General features: G+C 40.7%; 1 protein-coding gene across 9 annotated transcripts in view; it reads left to right on the top strand.

Annotated features, from left to right (window-relative positions):
• The window catches only part of DGKI (diacylglycerol kinase iota), a 512,024-nt gene that overhangs the window by 414,730 nt on the left and 71,240 nt on the right, over nt 1–26,054 (top strand). For all 9 annotated transcript variants that reach the window (XM_056123879.1, XM_056123870.1, XM_056123875.1 and 6 more), the window contains 3 exons: nt 20,767–20,836; nt 23,433–23,473; nt 24,509–24,636. In XM_056123879.1, the coding sequence (XP_055979854.1) occupies nt 20,767–20,836; nt 23,433–23,473; nt 24,509–24,636 (239 nt within the window). The remainder of the gene's footprint in view (nt 1–20,766; nt 20,837–23,432; nt 23,474–24,508; nt 24,637–26,054) is intronic.

Below are 26,054 nucleotides of genomic sequence, written 5' to 3' on the forward strand. Positions count from 1 at the left end.
ATCAATATTTTTTTAAAAAAGTAAAAACAACTTGAGACATTCCTATCTGCTCACTGATTGATTCCAAGTTGGGATTTTATCTGACTTTCCTAAGCCTAGATAAAACTCAAGAGAAAACCAGAAGAGAAACAAGTGCAAGTACCCAAGATACTGTGTTCATGAGCTATAAGATAGCTCTTAGCCATTTAAGCATTTCACTGCTTTGGTTTCTTCCTTTCCCAAATTCAGAGTGAATTGCCAACAAAGCACTAATGCTCAAAAATGACACCTTGTATTAACCTAACAAGGCATTATGAGTTACCTCAGAATGTGTTGGATATTTATAGCTTGCTGAAAATTCCTGCCTACTCCATCTCTGAGGTGAAAATAGAAAGACCCCTTCATCCTAATGGCATTTCATGTATCTGTAACTGATAAATTAGACAAGCAAAATCCATTGTGCTTGCAGATTCAGGATGTTCTTGAACTTGGCAGAGAAACTAGAATTCATAAAAAAAAAAAGACTGTCTCTCTTTTTGATAATGATGCTTCCTGAGCCCACCTTCAGTAGAAGTTTCTCTCTGCTCCTCCATGAACTTAATTTTATCCCTAATTAACTATAAATCATAAAGTTACTGGGAAAAGAATTGAGGCAGATTCACTTACCCCAGCTGTTCTCAGCTGGGGGAGATTTGCCCCTTATCTGGTACATTTGGCAACTTGAACATTTTTTTTTATGTTTATGACTAGAAAGGATTTGGGTGCCACTGGAATCTTAAGTAAAGGCCACAGTTGCTGGTGAACATCTTCTAGTGACTAGGACAGTCCCTCAAAACAAGGAATTATCCTTTGATCAATGAGAGCTTGAGAAACCCTGAGTCATTCTGGTGGCTCTCCGGACTTAATGGGACTGCAGTCAGATGGAAGTCAAGAGGAGGAAAGATGAAGGAAAGAAAAGGAGGATAAGGAAGAGAAAAATAGAGGTCTTATAGATTTGGTGGAGTAGAATAAACAGAGAACCAAAAACTAGGGAGTCAAAAACAAAAACAATTATTTGTTTGTTTTTTTTGTAGTCACCTGTTTTCCCAGGGAACGTATTCCCTAGGTTCAGAGTTGATTGACCCACAGGGCTGTACTTTTTAGAACATTCTGAGGTGATTGGAATTTTAATGAATAAGTGGGATTCACATGAAGGCACAAAAATCTATCCTTACAGGTCATAGTTACTCTCCTTTGAGTATTACTTTACTTAAAAATAGGATGGATGGAATACTCAAAATAAATGTAACATTTTAAGAGCTAGTTTGTCCTTTATTTTTAATTTTTTTGACATTTTAAAGCTTTTATTTATCACATTTTTAATTGCAGAACTATTGGTTTACAAGAGTGTAAATGTTTATTTTTTTTTTTATGAGTACAGTGTTACCACACTGACCAACAAAGTAATTGTATTCATTCACCATTGTCCCTAGCACAGTTCTTAACCACGTCCTTTTGCCTTCGTAACTGTAGTTCTGAGGACTTGTCTATTGATTTCTCTTGTTCTCTAAGGAGTGTGTCTAGAACACATGAGCTGGAGGTATCGTTACTTTTGTGTAGAAAGTGACAAAATCAATTGGCAGGTCTATGGGTATGTTTTCAGTGGACATTGTTTCTTCTCTTGCTCATTGTTTTTTACCTCATGGGAGTGAGATCATTGTCTTTCTCCTTTTGAATTAATGTGACACCTTTTTAATACACCCAGATTGCAGAAAAATACAAGATTATGCCGTTTTCTTATATTTTGAGTAGTATCTCACTGTGTATGTATGCCACAATTAGTTTTTTCATCCATCTGTTTGGGGGCACATGGGCTGTTTCCCATTCTTAGCTGTGGTATAATAGTACTTCAATAAATACAATGCATATATCTTTTTTTTTTTTAAATTAGCTTTTATGTTCTTGGGATACATACCAAGAAGTGGAATAGAATTGCTAGGTTAGTATTGCTAGATTAGTATGGTAATTCTGGTGGTGTGTTTTTGTTTTATTTTTAGACATTTTTAAACTATTTTATATAGAGACTAAACCAATTTTTCCCCTTTTTTTCTTCATTCTTGCCTACCTTTTGTTTCTGGCCTTCAGACATAAATTTTGTTTCCATAAGAAAATAACAGTGACAACTTAAACAACAACTCTTGGTCAGATATGAATCTATATCCGTTTGTTCATCTTCTGGACTCTTATTTTCAATTATAAATGTACTTAATATTTTGCTGGGGGACCAATCTGTTGCAGGACAAATCTGTCAGAGCTCTGTCTCATCCTTGGAAAGTAGAATTTTCCACAAATATTTTATTTTTTTCCCCCTTCTCTTCATATTGACTATTCTTACTCATTTCTTTATATTCTCTGAAATTACTTCCTCAATGTATTTTTTTATGGATTCTAGATGAGACTTTCTTTTTTTTATTTTAAAATAATTTTATTGGTAACATTTACTCTAAGAATGGTCATCTTCAGTTTTCTTTTTTTTTGAATTTATTTTTTATTAGTGAAACACCATGAGGTACAGTTGTAGATTTACAAATTTTTGTGCTTGGATTTCGGTCATACCATGATCAAATACCCATCCCTCCACCAGTGCCCATTTTCCACCACCAAGGATAATATCCCTCCCCCCCCCATTCCCCCCATCCCCCCCGCCACTGTGGCAGGGCATTCCCTTTTGTTTTCTCTCTCCTTTTGGGTGTTGTGATCAACAAAAGAGGCATTGAGTGGCAAACATGTTCAGTCCAGTCTACTTTCAACCTGCATCTCCCCTCTTGGGAGGATCCTCCAAACACCCTCCATTTGGTGCTCCCTTCTCTATCTGAACTGTCCTTTCCCCTAGAATACCCGGCTGGCCTCTAAACTATGGAGTAATCCTCCTGGTGTTGATCTCAGCTATTCTTGGGTATTAATCTCATATTTTGTTATTTTATATCCCCCAGATGAATGCAATCTTTCTATGTCTATCCCTCTCTTTCTGACTCACTTCGCTTAGCATGATACTTTCCATATTTTACCACTTGTATGTAAATTTCATGACTTCTAGATGAGACTTTCAAAGGAGGGGTTGAAACAAATTTAAGGGTGTCATCCTTGGAAATTAATTTATTTTGCTGTAGGGAGAGAAGTTAGATAGGAACTTTATAGAGTAGTATTCCTTTGAAGTGGTGAAAACTTTCAGCCATGATTTAATGAGGAATTAGGGTAAGACTCACATAATGCCAGGTTTATTTGCTGTTACAAATGAAGGGGACACACACACACACACACAGAGTTATTGTTAGTGGTAGAGTATCTCTCCTGTTATCTTTAATCACGTCATCACTGTTTTATTTTCTTTCAAAGCCACCTTTGGAAGTAGGAACTCCATTTTTTAATTCCTCTACTATAAGCATAATGAATAATAAAATATATTTGAGGGGAAGGAGTGAAAGATGAAAAGTATAGCAACTAATCTATTGCTTGAAATTATAGTTGGCTAGTGGTTCATAAAATATTTCTAATCACCTTTGATGGATCTGTTTACCAATGATGGAAAGATATTGTCATGCAAGTTGATGTTAGAAAGACAGGAAAAGAATGAATGAATGAATAGATGGGAAATATCAATACAGACAAAGGAGAGATGTGGACAGATAAACAAGAGAGAATTTTAATGAGAGTAAGTTAAAAGTAACTTACCTTGTCAACAAGGTATTACAAAGTAAAACAGGGATTCCCAGTTCAAAGGGATTTCTCTTTGTCCTAATTTTTATGAGAAACAAAAGGAATCTCATTCACAGTGAATGCAGTTTAATGTTAGGTGAATATTACTTAATTGGATAACCTACTGGAGTGTGTAATGGAATGCTGTGCCTTCATTAGATTATGTTTGCATCAGCTATGAGTAATTGAATGTAAATTAAAAGCAAGTTTGCCTCATGCATGCCAGGTAGTAGTCTAGATAATCTTCATATCAATTATATGTAACTAATATACTTATCTTTAGAGATAGCTATGCATGCACATATACAAAAATATATATAAAGTGGTTGTCCCTTTGTGCACTTAGTGGTATTTTTTAGCATGAGAAACACATTTTCCATGAACTTATCAAAAAAGAAAATTTTCACATCAGGGATTTTGGAATGAGCCATATTTTTTATTAGTATTCATTTAAAGAACACACAATTTTAAAAGTCATTACGTTGAGAATAGAAAGGAATACAATATGCCTAAAGTTATATCATTCTGTCTACATTAGTTAGCAGTGACAGGTGTGCTGTTGCATTCTTCTGTGCTTCATTTATATGAAGGAAAATAACTGATCAAAAGATGAACAAGCCAAGATCTTATCTTTTTGCTCAATCATCAATTTGATCACGCAATTGGAGCAAGGACTGAGAAGAGTAGGAGGCCCCAAAGTGACCTGTGCAGTGGCCAGTGTCACAGCTCAGGTCACGATGTGAATTTTCTCGAAGTGTAGCTGTGTTTACACAATTACATTTCTGAAGTATGTCTAGTAAATGTTTTTTGAAAGGTGCCTATTTTTAATGTTGCTCTTTAGCTCTGTTGGGAATGAGGTCTGTATGTATCACTTAATCACTTAACTTCCCGTTAGTCATCGATTTGCTCGAGCGGGCACCAGTCCCTGTAGCGTGCTAGTGTAGACCAATGGCATCTGTTCACTCCGGGAACATGAAGAGCCTCAAACCGATCATTCATGATCTTGACGAAGAAGTCTGACCATCTGGTAGGTGGGCGGCCACGCGGTCTTTTGACATCCCGTGGAATCCAGTCGGTAACAGCTCTAGTCCAACGGTCGTCTTTAAATCTCATTACATGACCAGCCCATCTGATTTTCGACATCTTGGCAAATGAGACAGCGTCCCTGATTCTTGATCGTCGACAGGTGTCAGAACTCCGGATTCTTTCTCTCATTTGAGTGAAACGTGATATTCCAAGCAAAGCTCTTTCTATTCTTCTTTGGGAGACCTGAATAGTGTTCTCATCTTGTTTGCATAGGGCCCAGGTCTCTGAGGCATATGTTAATGCAGGAAGAACAGTGGAATCAAAGAGATGTGCCAGGAGCCGGAGGTTCTTCATCCTCTTAGCTATTTCTTCGAAGTTCTTGAAGGTGTTCCAAGCTGCTCTCTTCCTCCTGCGCAGCTCGGGTGCCAGGTCATTTGTCATGTTGACCTCTCGACCTAGGTACACATAGCTGTTGCATTCGGAGATGGTCGCTCCATTGAGAGCAAATGGGGCGTCAGGAACAAGGCTGTTTCTCATAAACATTGTCTTCGTAAGATTCAGCTGTAGTCCTACCTTTCCACACTCACGGTCAAAGTCGGCCAGCATTTGTGCCGCTTGGCTGATGTTTGGTGTTATTAAAACAATGTCATCAGCAAAGCGAAGGTGGTGTAGTTGCCGACCATCTATCTTCACTCCCATTCCTTCCCATTCCAATCGTCGCGTGATGTTCTCGAGGGTGGCACTGAAGAGTTTCGGTGAAATGGTATCACCCTGCCGCACCCCTCTCGACATCAACAATCACTTCTTTGTAGAATGGTGAGATCCTGGTAGTGAATCCGCAGTACAGCTCACGGAGGATTCTGATGTATTGGGCTTGAATGCCCTGATTGGCTAGGGCTTCAATGACCGCTTCCGTCTCAACAGAATCAAAGACCTTCTTTAAATCAATGAACGTTAAACAGAGCGGCATCTTGAACTCCCGAGAAACCTCAATGAGCTTGGTTATCGTGTGGATATGGTCGATGGTGCTGAATCCTTTGCGGAACCCTGCTTGCTCGCATGGTTGTCCTTCATCTAGTGTTCTGCCAATCCTATTTAGGATGACTCGAGTGAACAACTTGTAGATGACAGACAATAGGCAAATTGGGCAATAGTTGCCAATGTCATGGATGTCTCCCTTCTTGAACAGTAGTACGGTCCTGCTGGTTTTCCATTGGGACGGAACCTTGCATTCAGACAGGTAGCGAGTGAAGAGCTGAGTCAGTGTATTGATGAGTACTGATGGCAGGTTCTTCAGGTGTTCAGGTCTGACCTTGTCTGGGCTGGGTGCTGTTTGTTTCTTTACTGACAAAATGGCGTGTCGGATTTCGGAAGGGAGAACGTTGGGAATGACATATCCATCCTGTGGAATTTGGTATGTCGGCAAGTGGACATGGCTATCGAAGAGATTTGAGTAGAAGTCATGGATAATCTTCTCCATTGCCGTTCTGGAGGATGTGATGGATCCATCAGGACGTCGGAGGGCAGTCATCTTTGTCTTGTAGTTGGCGAAGGACAGGCGGGCGTTCGAAATACTTTTCCCGGCTTCTGCCGCATCTGCCAGTACTTCTGCTCTTCTCTCTTTGAGGTCTTCCTTGATTGCATCTCTGCACGGCTTTGCGAGCTCGGATGTTAGCTTGCGGTTGCCTGAGGCATGCACCAAACCACGCTGGCGAATTAGCTCAAGAGTTTTCGAAGATAGGCGATTTTTTGTGGCTATCTCTCTCTTGGCGTTCCTCATACATTCATGGTGGTGCTGAACCAGTCGATCGTATTCCTCGTCAATGTTGTCAACAATGGCATCTTCCCATGTTGCAGCAATAGTACCAAAGAGTTCCCAGTTGGTGGTCATTCTGGGAGTTCTCTTTTTGAACTTTGCAGCCCTTTCTCCCCGCTCTGTGAAGTAGAATTTTGCACAAAGGAGATGGTGGTCCGATCCCGTTCGAAATTTTGGGATAACAGCAACATCAGTCAGGCAAAACCGTCGATTGAATATGATGTGGTCTATTTCATTGTGGAATCGTCCACCGGGAGACTCCCATGTCCATCGTTTAGATTCTGCCTTCTGGAACTGTGAGTTACCATGAATGGTCTTGGTCGACATGATGAACTCAGACAGTCTCTCACGCTGCCGTTTTCGACACTGGAGAAGAATTGTTCCTCGGAACATGCGATAAAAGAGGTGTTGGAGGCGTAGGTGTCCTTGTCAACACAAACTTGGCCAAGAGCATTGATTCATTCGAATGCCTAACAACCGGAATCGGACGTTTACATTAGAATAGATGTGGCTCACTGCCTGCAGTTTCTATCTTTGTTGTCTACGCACCAACATCTCATTAGGATGAAAGAGAAATCGAGAAGTTCTACATGGATCTAAAGAAGTTCTATAAAGAAGACCACACCTTCTACAAGATCATTGTGGGTGATTTTAATGCCAAGATAGGACCGAGAAGATCAGCTGAAGAACTTCACATCGGGATCCATGGCCTAGAATGGAACGAACAGGGTGAGAGGTCTGTATACTTACGTTAATATAGAGCATTTACAAAGCAAACACAGTCCTGACCATTTCTCTTCAGCCACAAGGACAGTGCCAGATCCCACCTCAAGTTCCCTAAGCTAAGTGAAGCTAAGCTCTGTTTGAGAGGGAAAGACTCGCCCTCCTGCTAGGGGGATACTTGGTTTTACTCACTTCCTTCTTCTGGCTCAGGCCTGATCATGGTCCTCACTGCACTTGTGGTCACTTTCCAGGAACATACTCCCCTGAATCCAGGAGTCTTTATTGCCAGGACCACATCCCCTGTCCCTGTGTGCTTTCTTCTCTCTGGGACATGATGAACAGTAGGTACATCACCCCAAAAATGTTAGCAGTGTAAAGTATTCAAGGCAATCACAACAAATACAATATTACATTATTCATTCACATCACTGCAAGTCACTTGTATGTTGTTTCATTTTCTTTTTTTTTCTTTTTTCTTTTTGCTTTTTGGGTTACACCCAACAATGCTCAGTGGTTATTCCTGGCTCTGCACTCAGGAATTATTATTCCTGGGAGTGCTTGGGGGACTATATGGATTGCCGGGATCAAACCTGGGCTGGCCCCATGCAAGGCAAATGCCCTATCAGCTGTACTATCACTCTGGCCCTTGTTTTTAATTTCTTTGGGAGCCACACCTAGGTGGTGCTCAGGCGCTCTTCCATGTGTGGTGTTGTGGGTCACCCAGTTGATGCTTGGGAGACTGCAGTAGTGGGGATTGAATCTGGGTCATGCAAAAGACATGCAAAACATTCACTCTAGCTCCTCCTAGCCCTCTAATACTGTTTTGAGTAGGAGAGAAAGATTATAGTAGACAAGATAGTGGAATTGTATGAACCCTGATTATAGAACAGCCAAGTCATCTGTATGTTCTTTTATTAATAAGAAGTTTATGACTTTAGTAGTTGTGAGTTGTGGTACATTAAAACCATAAACATGAGCACTACTGGAATCATGTGACCTAAACTATAATCACAAAAAAATGTATATGAAAACAGAATTTTCAAAAGTATTTAAAGTTTTGAGTTATCATAAATTCCTTTGGGGGCATCTGTGTTCCTCCTACTACGTTTTTAACATTTAACATCCAAATACACAAATTGTCTTCAGTATTAAGTTCCTGCAAGGTGTTTCTCAACTGTATCAGCTTCTGGAATCATGAAGTCTGTCAGATTTTATAATCCTGCTTTCTCTTAGTTTTCCAATGTACACAATTCCAGACTTCTGCTTATTTTTAAATGTCTCATCTAAAGTAGAACTTAGGGCCACAGTTTTGTGTTATGCAGCCACTTGTACTTTTCTCTATATCGGGGCAAAGTTGCACACTTAGATGTACATGGATACATCTACAAGTTTTTGTTCATTGCTAAAAATAATATAGGTTTGAATTCTTTATTCACTGCCTGTGTTGTACCACAGTTTGTTTTTAATAGAAATATACCATTGGAATTGTGTCTTGCTAATAAATGAAGTAATAACCCAATCTTTTCTAAATGACTACTCTATTTCATGGTATATTTTTAATCCAATCTCTATAGACAGACTTTAGGTTGCATAAAGTTTTCCCACGGATTTTGTGAACCATGCTGTGATAAGAATCATTGTGCAGATTCAAAAATAAAGTGGTAACAAAGCAGCATCAACCACCCAGGGATCGAATTGTGCACAGGAGACCCACCCTACCCAGATAAATACCCCACTGGCAGACTTCCACTCTCGACACTACTTCCACTACCCAGCCGTCGCCACACTCCAGGACGCTTTCCGGACCCGCGCGGCCGCAAGCGGCCGAACGACACATCATAAGACACTAAATACCCGTCTTCTGGAATTGTCATACCATACTTGATAGGGTTCAAATATGGTAACACCTACAAGGGTGATGAGAGGTCACCCCAAAAGCCTCTATACCTCTCGGAAAGACTGGCAAGCTACCGAGAGTATTCCGCCCGCACGGAAGAGCCTGGCAAGCTATCCGCTGTGTATTCGATATGCCAAAACCAGTAACTACAACTGGTCTCATTCACCTGACCCTGAAGGCTTCACCGACATGGCAGCACTGAGAAGGATGAGAAAGGAGAGGCCGACAAAATCTCAAGGCCGACCTAGGCTGCCACAACGAAGGAAGACAAAAATGATCGTCTGTACTTTCAATGCACGTACTCTAGCATCAGATGCATCCATCGAGGACCTGATGGTACAAGCGCGAATGATCAAGTACGACATCATTGGTCTGACCGAGACAAGAAGACACGAATCTAACCATGCCGTTTTCTACACTGGAGAAGAATTGTTCCTCGGAACATGCGATAAAAGAGGTGTTGGAGGCGTCGGTGTCCTTGTCAACACAAACTTGGCCAAGAGCATTGATTCATTCGAATGCCTAACAACCCGAATCGGACGTTTACATTTGAATAGATGTGGCTCACTGCCTGCAGTTTCTATCTTCGTTGTCTACGCACCAACATCTCATTATGATGAAAGAGAAATCGAGAAGTTCTACATGGAGCTAGAGAAGTTCTATAAAGAAGACCACACCTTCTACAAGATCATTGTGGGTGATTTTAATGCCAAGATAGGACCGAGAAGATCAGCTGAAAAACTTCACATCGGAACCCATGGCCTAGAATGGAACGAACAGGGTGAGAGACTGTCTGAGTTCATCATGTCGACCAAGACCATTCATGGTAACTCACAGTTCCAGAAGGCAGAATCTAAACGATGGACATGGGAGTCTCCCGGTGGACGATTCCACAACGAAATAGACCACATCATATTCAATCGACGGTTTTGCCTGACTGATGTCGCTGTTGTCCCAAAATTTCGAACGGGATCGGACCACCGTCTCCTTCGTGCAAAATTCTACTTCACAGAGCGGGGAGAAAGGGCTGCAAAGTTCAAAAAGAGAACTCCCAGAACGACCACCAACTGGGAACTCTTTGGTACTATTGCGGCAACATGGGAAGATGCCATTGTTGACAACATTGACGAGGAATACGATCGACTGGTTCAGCACCTCCATGAATGTGCGAGGAACGCCAAGAGAGAGATAGCCACAAAAAGTCGCCTATCTTCGAAAACTCTTGAGCTAATTCGCCAGCGTGGTTTGGCGCATGCCTCAGGCAACCGCAAGCTAACGTCCGAGCTTGCAAAGCAGTGCAGAGATGCGATCAAGGAAGACCTCAAAGAGAGAAGAGCAGAAGTACTGGTAGATGCGGCAGAAGCCGGGAAAAGTATTCGTAACGCCCGCCTGTCCTTCGCCAACTATAAGACCAAGATGACTGCCCTCCGACGTCCTGATGGATCCATCACATCCTCCAGAACGGCAATGGAGAAGATTATCCATGACTTCTACTCAAATCTCTTCGATAGCCATGTCCACTTGCCGACATACCAAATTCCACAGGATGGGTATGTCGTTCCCAACGTTCTCCCTTCCGAAATCTGACATGCCATTTCGTCAGTAAAGAAGCAAACAGCACCCGGCCCAGACAAGGTCAGACCTGAACACCTGAAGAACCTGCCGTCAGTACTCATCAATACACTGGCTCGGCTCTTCACTCGCTACCTGTCTGAATGCAAGGTTCTATCTCAATGGAAAACCAGCAGGACCGTACTACTGTTCAAGAAGGGAGACATCCATGACATTGGCAACTATCACCCGATCTGCCTATTGTCTGTCATCTACAAGTTGTTCACTCGAGTCATCCTGAATAGGATTGGCAGAACACTAGATGAAGGACAACCATGTGAGGAAGCAGGGTTCCGCAAAGGATTCAGCACCATCGACCATATCCACACGATAACCAAACTCATTGAGGTTTCTCGGGAGTTCAAGATGCCGCTCTGCTTAACGTTCATTGATTTAAAGAAGGCCTTTGATTCTGTTGAGACGGAAGCGGTCATTGAAGCCCTAGCCAATCAGGGCATTCAAGCCCAATACATCAGGATCCTCCGTGAGCTGTATTGCGGATTCACTACCAGGATCTCACCATTCTACAAAGAAGTGATCGTTGATGTCAAGAGAGGGGTGCGGCAGGGTGATACCATTTCACCGAAACTCTTCAGTGCCACCCTCGAGAACATCACGCGACGACTGGAATGGGAAGGAATGGGAGTGAAGATAGATGGTCGGCAACTACACCACCTCCGCTTTGCTGATGACATTGTTTTAATAACACCAAACATCAGCCAAGCGGCACAAATGCTGGCCGACTTTGACCGTGAGTGTGGAAAGGTAGGACTACAGCTGAATCTTACGAAGACAATGTTTATGAGAAACAGCCTTGTTCCTGACGCCCCATTCGCTCTCAATGGAACGACCATCTCCGAATGCAACAGCTATGTGTACCTAGGTCGAGAGGTCAACATGACAAATGACCTGGCACCCGAGCTGCGCAGGAGGAAGAGAGCGGCTTGGAACGCCTTCAAGAACGTCGAAGAAATAGCTAAGAGGACGAAGAACCTCCGGCTCCGGGCACATCTCTTTGATTCCACTGTTCTTCCTGCATTAACATATGCCTCAGAGACCTGGGCCCTACGCAAACAAGATGAGAACGCCATTCAGGTCTCCCAAAGAAGAATAGAAAGAGCTATGCTTGGAATATCACGTTTCACTCAAATGAGAGAACGAATCCGGAGTTCTGACATCAGTCGACGATCAAGGATCAGGGACGCTGTCTCATTTGCCAAGGTGTCGAAAATCAGATGGGCAGGTCACGTAATGAGATTTAAAGACGACCGTTGGACTAGAGCTGTTACTGATTGGATTCCACGGGATGTCAAGAGACCGCGTGGCCGCCCACCTACCAGATGGTCAGACTTCTTTGTCAAGGTCATGAACGATCGGTTTGAGGCCCTCCATGTTCCCGGAGCGAAGAGATGCCATTGGGCTACACTAGCACGCGACAGGGACAAATGGAGACGTTACTGGCGCCCGCTCGAGCAAATCGACGACTAACGGGAAGTTAAGTGATTAAGTGATTAAGTGAACAAAGCAGCCATATCACATGCTAAACAAGCTATTAATATCCACCCATATGTGTGGAGTATAGAAAATCAATTATAATAAATACTGCTAACCCTATAATTAAGGTAAAGGTAAAGGCCCTCCCGTTGATCGTCGATTTGCTCGAGCGGGCCCAGTAACGTCTCCATTGGAGACTTTGTTGTTACTGTGTCTGGCATATCGAACACTCTCGGTAGCTTGCCGGGCTCTCCGAGAGGGGCGGAGGAATCGAACTCGGGTCGGCCATGTTGGCCACGTGTAAGGCGAACGCCCTACCCGCTGTGCTATCGCTCCAGCCCAATTATTTTATTTGAATATCATCTCAGTTTTTTGTTTCTGGATTATGATTCCCTATTGTTCCTATCATAATTCTATGGGATTCCATACAGAGAGATCAATGAAAGTTTTAAGCATGCAGGAAATGAAACTAGAAAATTTGAGGGCAAAAGTATGTTGAATTACTAGGTAGTGAACTGTCAAAAGTGGAAGCTCATTTAGCAGTTAACATAAGCTAAAACTATGGAAAATTCCAGAATACCAGTGTTGAAGGAAGGTCTAGCCATTAAACTAATTTTGCTTGAGGTAAGCCAAACAACTTCTCTCTCTACAAATCATACCAACTCTTCAGAATTTCAAATAATCATAATTTATCTAGAAGGCATTTAAAATTGGTATTTAAGAGCATTATTTCTGAAATTAAAGAAATCAGTGTCTGAATTTTAGCTCAAGGACTGGAGTGATAGTACAGTAGGTAGGGTGCTTGCCTTGCATACATACAAACTATGTTCAATCCCTAACAGCCCATGTGGTCCCCCAGTCCTGTCAGGCATAATCCCTGAGAAGAGCAAGAGTAAGCCCTGAGCACTGCTGGTTGTGGCCACCAAAACTGATATATAATATATGTGTGTATATATATATATATATATAGTGTGTGTGTATGTGTGTGTGTTGTCTACATATTAATTTCAGTTCAGCCACTTATTAGGTGGGCACTGAACATATTTAAATTTCAAAGGTGAAGTTATTTATTTTTTTATTTGTTTTAGATCAAAAATTCAGCCAGGATGGTAGGAAAAATGGTAGAAAAGTAGATAGGGGCTAGACTATTCATTATTCTCAATGACAGAAAGAATAGGTGTTAAAATGTGACTTAAAAATCAAAATGAAGGGCTGGAGCGATAGCACAGCGGGTAGGGTGTTTGCCTTGCACGCGGCCAACCCGGGATCGATTCCCAGCATCCCCTATGGTCCCCTGAGCACCCCCAGGAGTAATTCCTGAGTGCATGAGTCAGCAGTAATCCCTGTGCAAAGCTGGGTGTGACCCAAAAAGAAAAAAAATCAAAATGAAGGGAAAGGTGTTTGATCATTGTATGACCGAGACTTAAACCTGAAAGCTTTGTAACTTTTCCCACAGTGATTCAATAAATAAATATAAGAAGAAAAAATAAATAAAATTATAAAAAAAAGTAAGGTGGAGAGGTGGAGTTCATGCCCAATTAAATCAGCTAATCAGTGGCTGAATAAATAGCAGTACTCCTACATTAAAAAAAAAATCAAAATGAGTGAGAAGCCTGACCTTTCTTAATGAACTCCATGACCAAGTTCATGTAAACCAAAAGGATGATTTCACAAGCCATGATGGTAATTTCTCCCCTACAGATGTTGCTGGAAGAATTTTTCTAATTATATGTGGCACTGTCCTCCCGTTGTTCATCAATTTGCTTGAGCGGCCCCAGTAACATCTCCATTGTGAGATTTATTGTTACTGTGTTTGGCATATCGAATACATCACGGAGAGCTTGCCAGGCTCAGCCATGTGGGTGGGATTCTCTCGGTAGCTTGCCAGGCTCTCCAAGAGGGGCGGAGGAATAGAACCTGGCTTAGCCGGGCCAGCATCTTGTAAGGGAACCACCCTACCGCTGTGCTATGGCTTGTAATTTCTAATTATAGTATTTATATATGAAGTAACAGTGAACATATATGAAATAACAATAACAATAAAATAACAATTTCATTGACACTCTGAATTTCATTTATATAGAACTGTCAAAGAGTATGGAAGTAGGGGTTATATTTATGGAAATATCTCCAAAGCAAAAAATTAGCATAAGGATAAAATGAATGAAAATCTATCATTCAGAAAAATGTTCTTAATTACTGAGTAGATGACAGTTGAGATTATTGTTTCCTACACTTTTGTGCCAGAGAGTGGAAGTGACTCAACACAGAACCATTAGGTAAGGAGGAAGTTGCTGGGACACAAGGAGAGCTGGAGTCACTGTGTGTAATGGGAATATGTGACTTAGATGTGTGCCTGTATGTACCTGTCGCTGCTCATCTACATATGGATGAATTGAGTATGACTGCCCCAGACCCAAGGTTTTTGCCAAAATTTCTGACCAGAGAAAGGGATTTTATTAGACCTGAGTTCACCCTTCCCTTGGCTTTCTCAACAGTGTTTGTTTTCTGCTCTCTTTATTAGTAAACTCCCACTCTTAGAGTTTTTTACTCCATCCCCTTTCTCTGAAATCAGTGACTTATTGACAGTTTACAGGAAGTCAATGAAAACCATAATTGAAGTAGCCATCCCTGGAGAAACAAAGCTGGAGACTGTTAACACCAAAGAAGGGGCTTGAAACTCTTTCCTGGGTGGCTCCGAGTGCCACAGACACTCTGAAGACATGGTCCCCACTTTCTTCCTTGTGACCTTCAAATCCATTCCTTATGCTTCATTAGCTTCCATAAATGGACATTGAAAAAATGATTATAATTATGTCACAGGAGCCAGAATAATGTACAGTTATGTGACAACTGACAACCCAAATCTGCAAGCAGAAAGCTCATTATGTGAAACTAAGGAAGTACCAGTTGCTTAGTATCCTATTTAACAGTTAGTGTTAAATCAGGAATATCATTGAATGAGGAAAGGACACTAAGATGCTGTTCCGAAATAAAATGCTCTTGGTGATTGAAACCACTCAGCCCTGAAGACAGTACCCTCTAGCAAAGACCGTTCCCTCTAGGCAAGACAGTTCCACAGCTTCCAAAACTGGAAAACACACTGGATTGCAGATTGGGACAGACTCTGCAAGCCACAGTCCAGCAAATGACCTGAATTTGACATTTATTTTATGTCATTCTTTTTTGTGTGTTCAACTTGCCAATTATCTTGCTTGAAATGAAGACCCTGAACACAGTCATTTGTGGGTAAATTAGTGTTGTTTTGGTGTAGTACCACATATATAATTTGCTTTGAAATGTTCCCTGTCCCCAGAGTTCCTTAGGTTGTTAGGGGTCAGAATAATTTCAGGTAAAATAATTTTGACTTGGCTGCCCCAACGTTCCTTACCTAGCACATTAGAACTATATAACATTGGCACCAGCCAGTAGATTAAGCACTTTACATGTTACATGATTTAATCTCACAAGAATCCTTGATGAGTGGGGCTGGAGCAATAGCACAGCGGGTAGGGCGTTTGCCTTGCACGTGTCCGACCCAGGTTCAATTCCCAGCATCCCATATGGTTCCCCAAGCACTGCCAGGAGTGATTCCTGAGTGCAGAGCCAGGAGTAACCCCTGAGCATCTCCAGGTGTGACCCAAAAAAAAAAAAAGAATCCTTGATGACAGACTCTGATGATGATGGCCATTTCCTATTTTATGAACAAAGCGCCTAAGAAATGGGATGGGAAAGAAACTTGCACTCACTACATGTTACCTCTTTACAGCCAGGTAGGCTCTGTGCTCAGTGCTCTTCCTCTTTCTGGGAATCCCAGTACATCTGGACTTGGAACATATACAGTCACTAAAATTGAGACATATATAATCAATTGTATTGTTCTTCCTTCCTGTTAATAAACTGGTTTTCCTATGACACTTAAATGTATTAAGGAAAGGAATATTTTGATCATACAAATTTGAGGTGTAATAATCTCATTTTACAAAATTATTCATTTTTCAAAGCATGCTTATTAAAAAGAATTGAATGCTTAACTTTTTAACTGAAAAGAAATCAGCAACTGCCTTAACCTCCTTCAGGTTTGCTCTTCCTTTTGTGCTCTTCCCTTCCTATTTTCTCCCAGATCTTAGAGACGTTGTCCTAGCACCACATTTTACTCAATCTCCTGCCTTCCTTTTCAATATATAAATCATTGGTGTGTTTTGTGGGTGTGTATCACAGTTTTGTCAGTAAGCTGCATTAAAACATCCTTTTACACTAGTTTTAGGATAATCTTCCACTTTCTGAGTACAGTACATGTCAGAACCTTTCATTTGCATATGTGGATTTATTTAGCTACAAGGGCAGAATTTTGCAGAGACTGAACTTTTATATATCTCCTTAGATATGTAAAAGTTTAGTAAGTTATATGTAAGTTGCTTAATTGCAACACACTATAAATCTTTCCCAACTTTATAGACATTGAACACATTTAAATCCCATTGGAATTCCATGTTCTTTTCATTTAAGGCCTCATTATTTTAAATATTGTCCCCTTCAGAATTCTCAACATTATGAGGCATGTTGAAAATTATATTAAAAAGGAGCAAGAGTATAATACAAACCCAGTTCGAGCAAATCATTCTAAGAATCTAGAGCTCAGTGTGTGCTGTATAAGCTCAAGATTGCAGTTTAATCTCCAGGTGACCAAGAAAGCATTTAATTCAAGCTTTAAAAATAATATTTTGGGGCTTGGGGGCCATACCCTACTATGATCAGGACTTACTCTTAGCTCTGCTCTGGGGACCATATGTGATTCCAGAGACCAAACCTGGGTAAGCTGAATGCAAGGCAAATTCTCGACCTACTACACTATCTCTCTGGCCGTGCAATTAATTTTTTAAATAACTTTTATTTTTTATGGAATTTATGTACACTTAATTAGTGAAGCATTATTTAACTTTAGTATGAGCTGGTCTAAAACTTAATACAAGTATTTTTTCCTGATTTTTAAAAAAATGATAAATGTAAGCACAAAATCTTTAAGCACTTTGTATAATAGGCTAAAAACAGACATTTGGGAGGGTGCCTGGATAGAAATAAACAAAAGGTTCATTGAATCCTTCTGTGTAGAGCATGGTCTGAGTTTTGCCTGATATCAGAAGAATGACTGCAAGTTCAGAGTTTCTGTTTTTGATACTAGAATCACTAGTAATTTTGAAATAAGCATTTTACTGATTATAATATTCCACTTCAAAAAAATTCTTCTGACTTAAAGTTTTAGGTTTTTAAAAAAAACTTTTGAGATCAATTTGATAGTCACTAGAAAACAATGCAGAATTGGTCATACACTTAGATACACTGAATTTTGTAAGATTTCAGGGAGTTCAATTGCTACCCTACTTGAAAACCTCTTTAACCCTATTTGAAATGTTTCAAAATGCTACATGACAACTGAGGTTTTTTTTTTTAAATTTTTTTTATTAGTGAAACATGAGGTACAGTTATAGACTTACAAATATTTGTGCTTGGGCTTCAGTTATACAATGATCAAGTACCCATCCCTCCACCAGTGCCCATCCTCCACCACCATGGGTCCCAGCACCCCTCCCGCCCCCCATCCCCCTTATCCCACCCTACCTCTGTGGCAGGGCATTCCCTTTTGTTCAACTGAGGTGTTTTTACAGAGAAAACTGAGAACATTCACTTTAACCAAACTTTCTTTTTCCAAAAATTAATGTATGATATAATAATGCTATATAATGCTTTATAATGTGTTAGTTTCAAATATATGATATTATTTAACTTGGTATTTGTATACATTGCAGAAAGAGCTCCACAATAAGCCTAATTAACATCAATCACCATAACATTGCAGTCTTTTTCTTGATGAAAATTTTATAAATCTAATTTCAACAACTTTTAAATAGACAATGTAAAGTATAGTCACATCTTTAATATTCATTTCCCATTAATGCATGTTGAAAGTAGACTATGGACTGAGCATGATTGCCACTCAATGCCTCTTTCGCAGACCACGACACCCAAAAGGAGAGAGAGAACAAGGGGGACTGCCCTGCCACAGAGGAGGCTGGGGGGAAATGGGCACTGGTGGAGGGATGGGTATTTGATCATTGTATGACCGAAACTCAGGCACAAAGATTTGTAAATCTACAACTGTACCTCATGGTGCTTCACTAATAAAAAAAAATGAAAAAAACTAATAAAAAAATATTCAGTTCCCATTAATTATTACCCTGAACAGTCTCCTTCAGAAATTTGAGTTATAGCAAATGTTTTTGTGATTTATAGAGTAAATAAGTGAAAAGAATTGAATAAAAATAAATAGATAAAGCTAGATATATGCATGCAATCCCTTCCCCCTTCCCCCCCCAAACACATCTGCACATGAAAAAGTACACTGTTTTATTAGTGTCGGTTACCAACATGTGGTAGGCTCATAGTTCTGGGGCTTAGGTTTTATGTCAGTCTGCATTTTATTAAGCTAGACTAAATCATATACACTATTTTCTTCTTTGGAACATTATCAATCTTTAAGTTTTAAAAAATAATCTGTTAGTGTTTCTGTATTCTGTCAGACTCTGACTTGGGAAATAGGATCTTATCCCTGGATGATTGCTGAAAGCAGCAAACGTCCCTAATGTTTAATTGCCTTTATTCTTATAGAAGAGGTTGTTCATACTTACCCTTTTTATTCATTTTTGTAGTTGCCATTGAATATTTCAAATTACATTTAGATTTTCTTGATTTATAACTATGTTTCTCTGATTTACAGTGATATTTTAAATTCAGACAAATCGGTTTCTCTATGTGTCTCATAAAAATACATGAAAAAACTTACATTCCTTTAAAACAAGATACCACATATCAAAACATAATTCACCAGGATGTTTGATATTATTATGATATAAATAGGCATTATCATATGTCAAAACATATAATTATATGTCAATATTTAATTTAGTTCAACAAGCAAAAGGGCAAGTCGGTTTAAAAATGAATGTTTATGTACAGAGGTATACCAGTTCTCCGTAAACATACATTTCACTATTAGTACTGACCAACTTTCCCTCTACCAAGTATTTAATGTGCAACTCTTATTCCTATTATTCCTAAATATTCCTATTTATTCCTATTTTATTCCAACTCTTATCTATCCAATATTCCTAATAGTAGGATGGATTCCTTTTCCCCCAGTAACTTTAGATCTGTGGTTCTAAAACTTAAGACTTGAGGACATTCACCTGAATGACTTACTCAATGCTGGGTTCCACCCTGGATTTTCTGTAAATCTGAAGTGGCAACCTGGGACTTGGCACTTCTGATGAGTTCCCAGTGGACTGCTATTCCTTTGTGTGCATTTTGAAAACCACTAAAGTTTAGGTTTTGCTTGAGGATCACAAACAACTGGAGGAAGTATCAATTAACATCCCCCCAACAATAGTTGGTTCCCAGAACAGCAGGCTAGCATCATAACATAGAGACTACTAGGTTACTTCCTTTTCTTTCGCCCATTCGCTGCATGTGCTCAGTCACCCACACCCTGATACACCCAAGGGATAGTTGCTTAGACTTGACCATCTCAATTCCCTATTAAATATCTTCCCCACAGATATCACATCTCCCTCCTCATTTGCCCCATTTTCCCTTTGTAATTTGGCTTTCATAACATGCTCTGAATCCAGTGTTGAAAACTAGAATGGGCTCCTTATTTCGTGAGGATTTTTTTTTCTGCTTTTTGGTTTACACCCAGTGATGCACATTGATTACTCTTGGCTCATGCACTCAGGAATTACTCCTGGTGGTGCTCAGGGGATCATATGTAATGCTGGCAATCAAACCTGGGTCGGCCGTGTGCAAGGTAAATGCCCTACCCACTGTACTATTGCTTCAGCCCCTTCATGATGATTTTTAAGGTCCCCATTGGCTGAGAGTCTCTTCATTGGAGGTATTTGCTCATCTATGTGGGAGAAACAGACTACATGTGACAGTCAGCGGTCCCTCATTCCTCCTGCTCCACACATGGGAAGCAGTTCTCCGAAAGAAATGAATGTCTCGGGGCTGGAGCTATAGCACAGCAAGTAGGGCATTTGCCTTGCACGCAGCCAACCTGGGATTGATTCCTAGCATCGCCTATGGTCCCCTGAGCACTGCCAGGAGTAATTCCTGAGTGCAAAGCCAGGAGTAACCCTTGTGCATCTCTGGGTGTAGTCCCAAAAGAAAAAAAAAGAAATGAATATATCAAGCTTTCTAACTTATGAATGCCTTGAAAACCTCCTGGAAGTCTTATGGTTTCAGAAATTCTTTGTGAAACAGAATCCTAGTTTATGTTTCGGGTCAAAATACATGATGTGGTCTCCTGCTAGCACTGTTTTCAGAAAAGGGTGTGTGTTTTGAGAAAGTGGTAGGGCAGCAGGATGTCCAGTGAGGGCCACCCCACAGGTCAATCACCTGGAGCCCTGAGGATGTGTGTGTCTCTTTCCAGGATCACGAAACCTCCTTTCCCAGGGCGCTCTCCGCTCAGAGGCTCTCCCCACGCTGGTGCTTTCTAGATGGTGAGTGTTTCTGTCTTTCACAGAGGGGTGGGGGTTGGGCGATTACCAGGACAAGATCCTTAGAATGAGGTCTTCCAGAATAATATCCAGAAGCTCTTCGTGATTGGCATCTGCATCCCAGAGAAGGTGAACTTGATTCTGGTTAGCTCTAGTTGAACTTCTCAGTGTCACACTGACCAAGCTGTCACTTTTCTTTTGATTACCTGCCTTTTCCTAAACAGGGCTGAGTACCTGACCAACATTCAGGACAGTCTGTGGATTCAGCAAGATCAAATAGAGATTAATTTGTGTATTGTTTAATTTATGAGGGGACTGTCGTAAATTACACCATCATATCAGGGTCAGAGACATAGTATGGGCAAGACCACTTACTTGGGTCCAATCCCCAAATTACACATGAACATCTCCGGGTAATAGACAACTGGGTGTGGCCCTGAAACCAAAACCAAACCCAAATCAAACAAAACATCATTTCAGTACAACGCATACATTTTAAAGAAAGTCCTAAAAAATGCCAATTACACTCACCTTTGTTCTACTGAGCTTAACATATGGAATGCATATTAGGTCAGCTATTTTTCTTAATATTTTAATGAGTTCATTTTCTAGTTCATGCACTTCTTACCTCCTGCAGGTGATTTTATCCCATCTTTCTTTCCAGCTACCATGTTGCAATGTGTTCCCACTTGCACAGTGCCTGTTGTATCTATAACCAGCCTCCTTCCTATGGACACATGAATTTCATTGTACACCTCTCTTTTCTTTATCTGTTCGGGCATCATCTCACAGGTTACAAATATAGGCAAGAGAAAAACCAGATCTCTGAACGGGTGAACAGTATATGAAGGTACAAGTTGTGTCCATATGAGATTTAACCCACACAAATCATGACAGGTTTTCTCTACTGGTTTGCCTACGGCCTCTAAAAATAACTCACACAGTGTTTGTTCCTCTGTTTCCTCAGAATTGTAAAGGCCCTCCCGTTGATCGTCGATTTGCTCGAGCGGGCCCAGTAACATCTCCATTGGAGACTTTGTTGTTACTGTGTCTGGCATATCGAATACTCTCGGTAGCTTGCCGGGCTCTCCGAGAGGGGCGGAGGAATCAAACTCGGGTCGGCCATGTTGGCCGCTTGTAAGGCGAACGCCCTACCCGCTGTGCTATCGCTCCAGCCCCATTCCTCAGAATGAAAAAGTCATTTCTTTTCTTTTTTTCTTTGTTCAGTCATTTCTTTTCTGAGTTCAGAGGAACGACTTAGGCTTAGGAAAATTGTTACAGTATTTTGGTTGGTTTTTTTTTTTTTTTTTGGTATGAGGGGTGTCATGCCCAATACTGCCCAGGGTTTACTCCTGCACTCAGGGATCACCTCTGGGAGTGATTGGGGTAGCATATGAGGTGCTGAGGATCAAACCCTGTTGACATGTACAAGGCATGCACCCTATCCACTGTATTACTGCTCAGGCCCCTTACAACACTGTATTCCTGTAGCATTTGTTCTATAGACCAAAGCTACAAATGTAGATAATTATCTTAATCCAGATTAGTTTTATTCATAGATAGTTTTATAAAAAAAATTTTAAACACTCAAAAGTGATTTCAGTCATGACTGAAAAGAAAACAAGTCCTTCACATGTAAAGCCTATTCCTTGCTTTCAGAGGGCGGGAGACCATGTGTGTCTGATTTGCCCAGTTCTCTTAGACCAAAGCTACTCATTAAATATTTATTAATTTTAGTTATGACTATTTGCATTTTGTTTTCTCTCCAAGAAGGATGTACTTTGTACAAAAATCTGCTCACAACATTTGGACTCTTAGGTTTAAGTGGGAGAAAAATATATAATTCTTTTGAATATGAAAAATAGAGTGATTTCTAGAGACCCCAAATAAATAATTTCTTTTTCTCCACAAACTACAGATGCAATATAATACTTTTATAGGAATGCTTACATACTTTCTCTCCTCCCCCTTCCCATTTTGACTTTCTATAGACATGGCTTAGAGAGTTCTGTTTTACAGTGAAATGATTTCTCTTATACCAGATGTGATTTCTGGCTATGTATCTTCGACTTCTTTTGCAAAATGAAAATTGCATCCCCAGGAAGTCTAGCTAACGACTGTTTTTTTTTAAATCATTTTATTTAATAAATACATACCAAGTTTTAAATTTTGTGTCTCTTTAGGGTTCTGTGCTAATACATATCTAGAGACATAAAAGAATAAAACATAGACTTTTAGAAAGGCAGGTTATCATTGCTTTTGTTGGTTATCCATGAGCAAAGGTGCAGTAAGAAATCGAAACAAAGCATCCATGAGCACTTAGGCAGGGGCAGTGAATTCTGCCTGGGCTAGGGAAGTTGGGAAGAGAAGTTCTTTGGGTTGGTCCTTAGAAGACATGGAAGATCTGGTGATGCAGAAGCCTTGAAGAAGGGCTTCCTAGCAGGGGCAAAGGTCCGGACTCTTTCTTAGTATGTTAAGGAATGGGGCAGGAGTCTGGCCTGACTGGAAGGCAGAGTTTTAGAGTGACAGAAGAGAGAATGTTGTAGCTTTGTTCCAGATCACAGGACACTGACCGCCATATGCTTTTTTCCCTTCCTAGCAACATCTGCTGATCGTTTTTATCGAATAGACAGATCTCAGGTAAGTTTTCTTGAGCCTCTTCCGAAAGTGAAAAATATCCAAGTAAATGAACTTTATTTGTAACTCTTACAAATTTGGGAACAAAAGGCAGGAGGATTTGTAAATTGTGTGTGATTACATTCAGAACCTCAACTAGGAGCACTTTGGGAGCTGGAGCAATAGTACAGTGGGTAGGGCGTTTGCCTTGCATGCAGCCGATCCGGGTTCAATTCCTAGCATCCCATATGGTCCCCCGAGCACCGCCAGGAGTAACTCCTGAGTTCAGAGCCAGGAGTAGCCCCTGTGCATCACTGGGTGTGACCCAAAAAGCAAAAAACAAACTAGGAGCACTTTATATTTATGTAGTCCATGATTTATAGACTCAAGCTGGCGTGGCTTAATCATCAGAAGGATGGAAAATAACTGGGTTTGTCATTCTCAGCCTGCACTCGAAACTCTCACATTGCTTTTGTTACTGCATCCAAACCAAATTTTAAACCTCTTAAAATTCATTTTTGGTTAGCAAGTTTGAGACCTCAAGTGTCTATCAAGGCTTCTCTATCATTTCCCAGAGTTTGGCAATGAGAGGAGAGAAAGTCTTTTCCTTTTTCCTCTGCTCAGTGATAAGTGATCCTGCTCCCAGACTCCCTGGGTAGGAAAGTGTGGTTGGGAGTCCTGGTTTTAAACCATTTGGTAATTAAGCCACTTAGACTCAACCAGATCTGGGTAATTGTTCACTTGGCCTGAGCCAAGTTGCATGCGGACTGTATTTATTTAATAATATTTGGAATCATAAGAGGTAAGACTACACCTGGTTGCCTGGCTAGACTGGGATCCCCCAAGAGAGGTTCGGTCCATGCCGTCATTTTCCTGTCCCAGTGGGGCTTCTTGGAGTGTCCCACTGCTCAGTCAGGACTTCAAAGCTACAGTGGTCATTTAGTGTGTTTCAGGACTTCCTTATTCCATAAGTTCAAGAGTGCTGCATTGCGTTTAGCCTTCAGACGATGGATCTGAACTCCCCATCCATCATCTAACGGGTGTCTTTTCCTTCCTTAGGAACATTTGCATTTTGTGATGGAGATTTCCCAGGATGAGATTTTCATTTTGGACCCAGATATGGCGTTGTCTCAGCAGGCGGGAACACCCCCAGGAATGCCAGATCTGGTGGTGGAGCAAGCCTCGGGGTAAGTGTGCTGCTCTTTGATGGTCATGGGTAACAGCCACGTCCAGTCTGACTTTGAACTTGATATTCTAATGAAATGACATCACACTATTTTAAAGTGGAGGATTTCTAGTATTTCTCTAGGACGCAATGTAGCTAGTTCCATGGCTGTATGGAATTACTTTTTCTGACCTAGAATTTATACCATATCTGAGTCTTCCTTAGCCATCATGTTCATATTTTCTAGCAAACTAGCAAACACTCGTATGTGTTTGCATTTGTACTCAAGCATCTGTACAGACTATTTATCCAAATACAAATTGCAGAAGTGGTTTGACAGTTTATTGTCCTCTTGTTTCAGTTTTTCCTTCTATTTTTCTCCTTTTTCTCCTCTTTTTTGTTCTATCTAGGTGACCCGAGGCATTTAGGTTTCATAATGATGGCTGTCATAAATTAAGCAATTATGATGAGCCACCTACTGTGTTAAATGCCCTTCTTTTATCCCTGCCACCTCTCCATGACTTAATCATCTTTCGTATTCTGGGCCTGTTTCTTACCTGCAAAATGAAAATAATACCACCTTTTCACAGAATTGTTTGAAGGTGGACTAACATGTGAAAACCTTTAGAATAGTGCTTGGTGCCTAAATATGTGCTACTAAACACGATGTGATTAAAATCATTACCATCATTTCACAGTGCTTCCTGTCTTTGGCACTATTATTATCCTAAATTTGCAGGTAGGAAAACCAAGGCTTAATAGGGTTTGTGAATTTCTGAGTTCTGTACAGAATGCAAGTGAAAAATGGACATTGCTCTCCAGTTTTCTCATTCTAGGGCCATTTCATTAAGCTGCTACATTGGAACACAAAAATGTTACTGTGTTCCTAGTCTATTTCCGTAATTTAAAAAAAAATTTTTTTAGAGTGCTTTTTTATGTGCAGGCACTGACAGCAGCATTTGGGGGAACAACAGCACAGAATAAAAACATAAATTTTCATTACGGTAAAGTGGCATGAATTTCAGTGGTTACTCGTAACTGGAAGCTAGTTCCGATTAAGATCTCCCTGGAAAGCATACACTCAACCAGCCTGTGCAAATGCCCCTTCCCTAACTTTTTTTGACTGTTGCTGCTCAGTCTGAGAATTTCCCCTCTGGCTGCATCAGCTAATACCCTGGGCGTGTACCCAGTCTTGGTATGTCAAGGTAACACAGCAGTGCAGGGCGGAATGAAAAGTGAGTGAGCTGTGTTTAGGATGATGGAGTTAATGACATGCTAAGCATGGCTTTCCTGGCAGGAAGCCCAGGCTGGTGCTTTATAGAAGAAGGGGGTGGTGAGAAACCCCTTGACAGACAAGTGTGTGCTTTTATTTTATTTATTTATTTATTTATTTATTTATTGGGCTGGAGCGATAGCACAGCGGGTAGGGCGTTCGCCTTA

The sequence above is a fragment of the Sorex fumeus genome, unplaced genomic scaffold, assembly GCF_029834395.1.
Source record: "Sorex fumeus unplaced genomic scaffold, SorFum_2.1 ptg000048l, whole genome shotgun sequence".
NCBI classification, from domain to species: Eukaryota; Metazoa; Chordata; class Mammalia; order Eulipotyphla; family Soricidae; genus Sorex; species Sorex fumeus.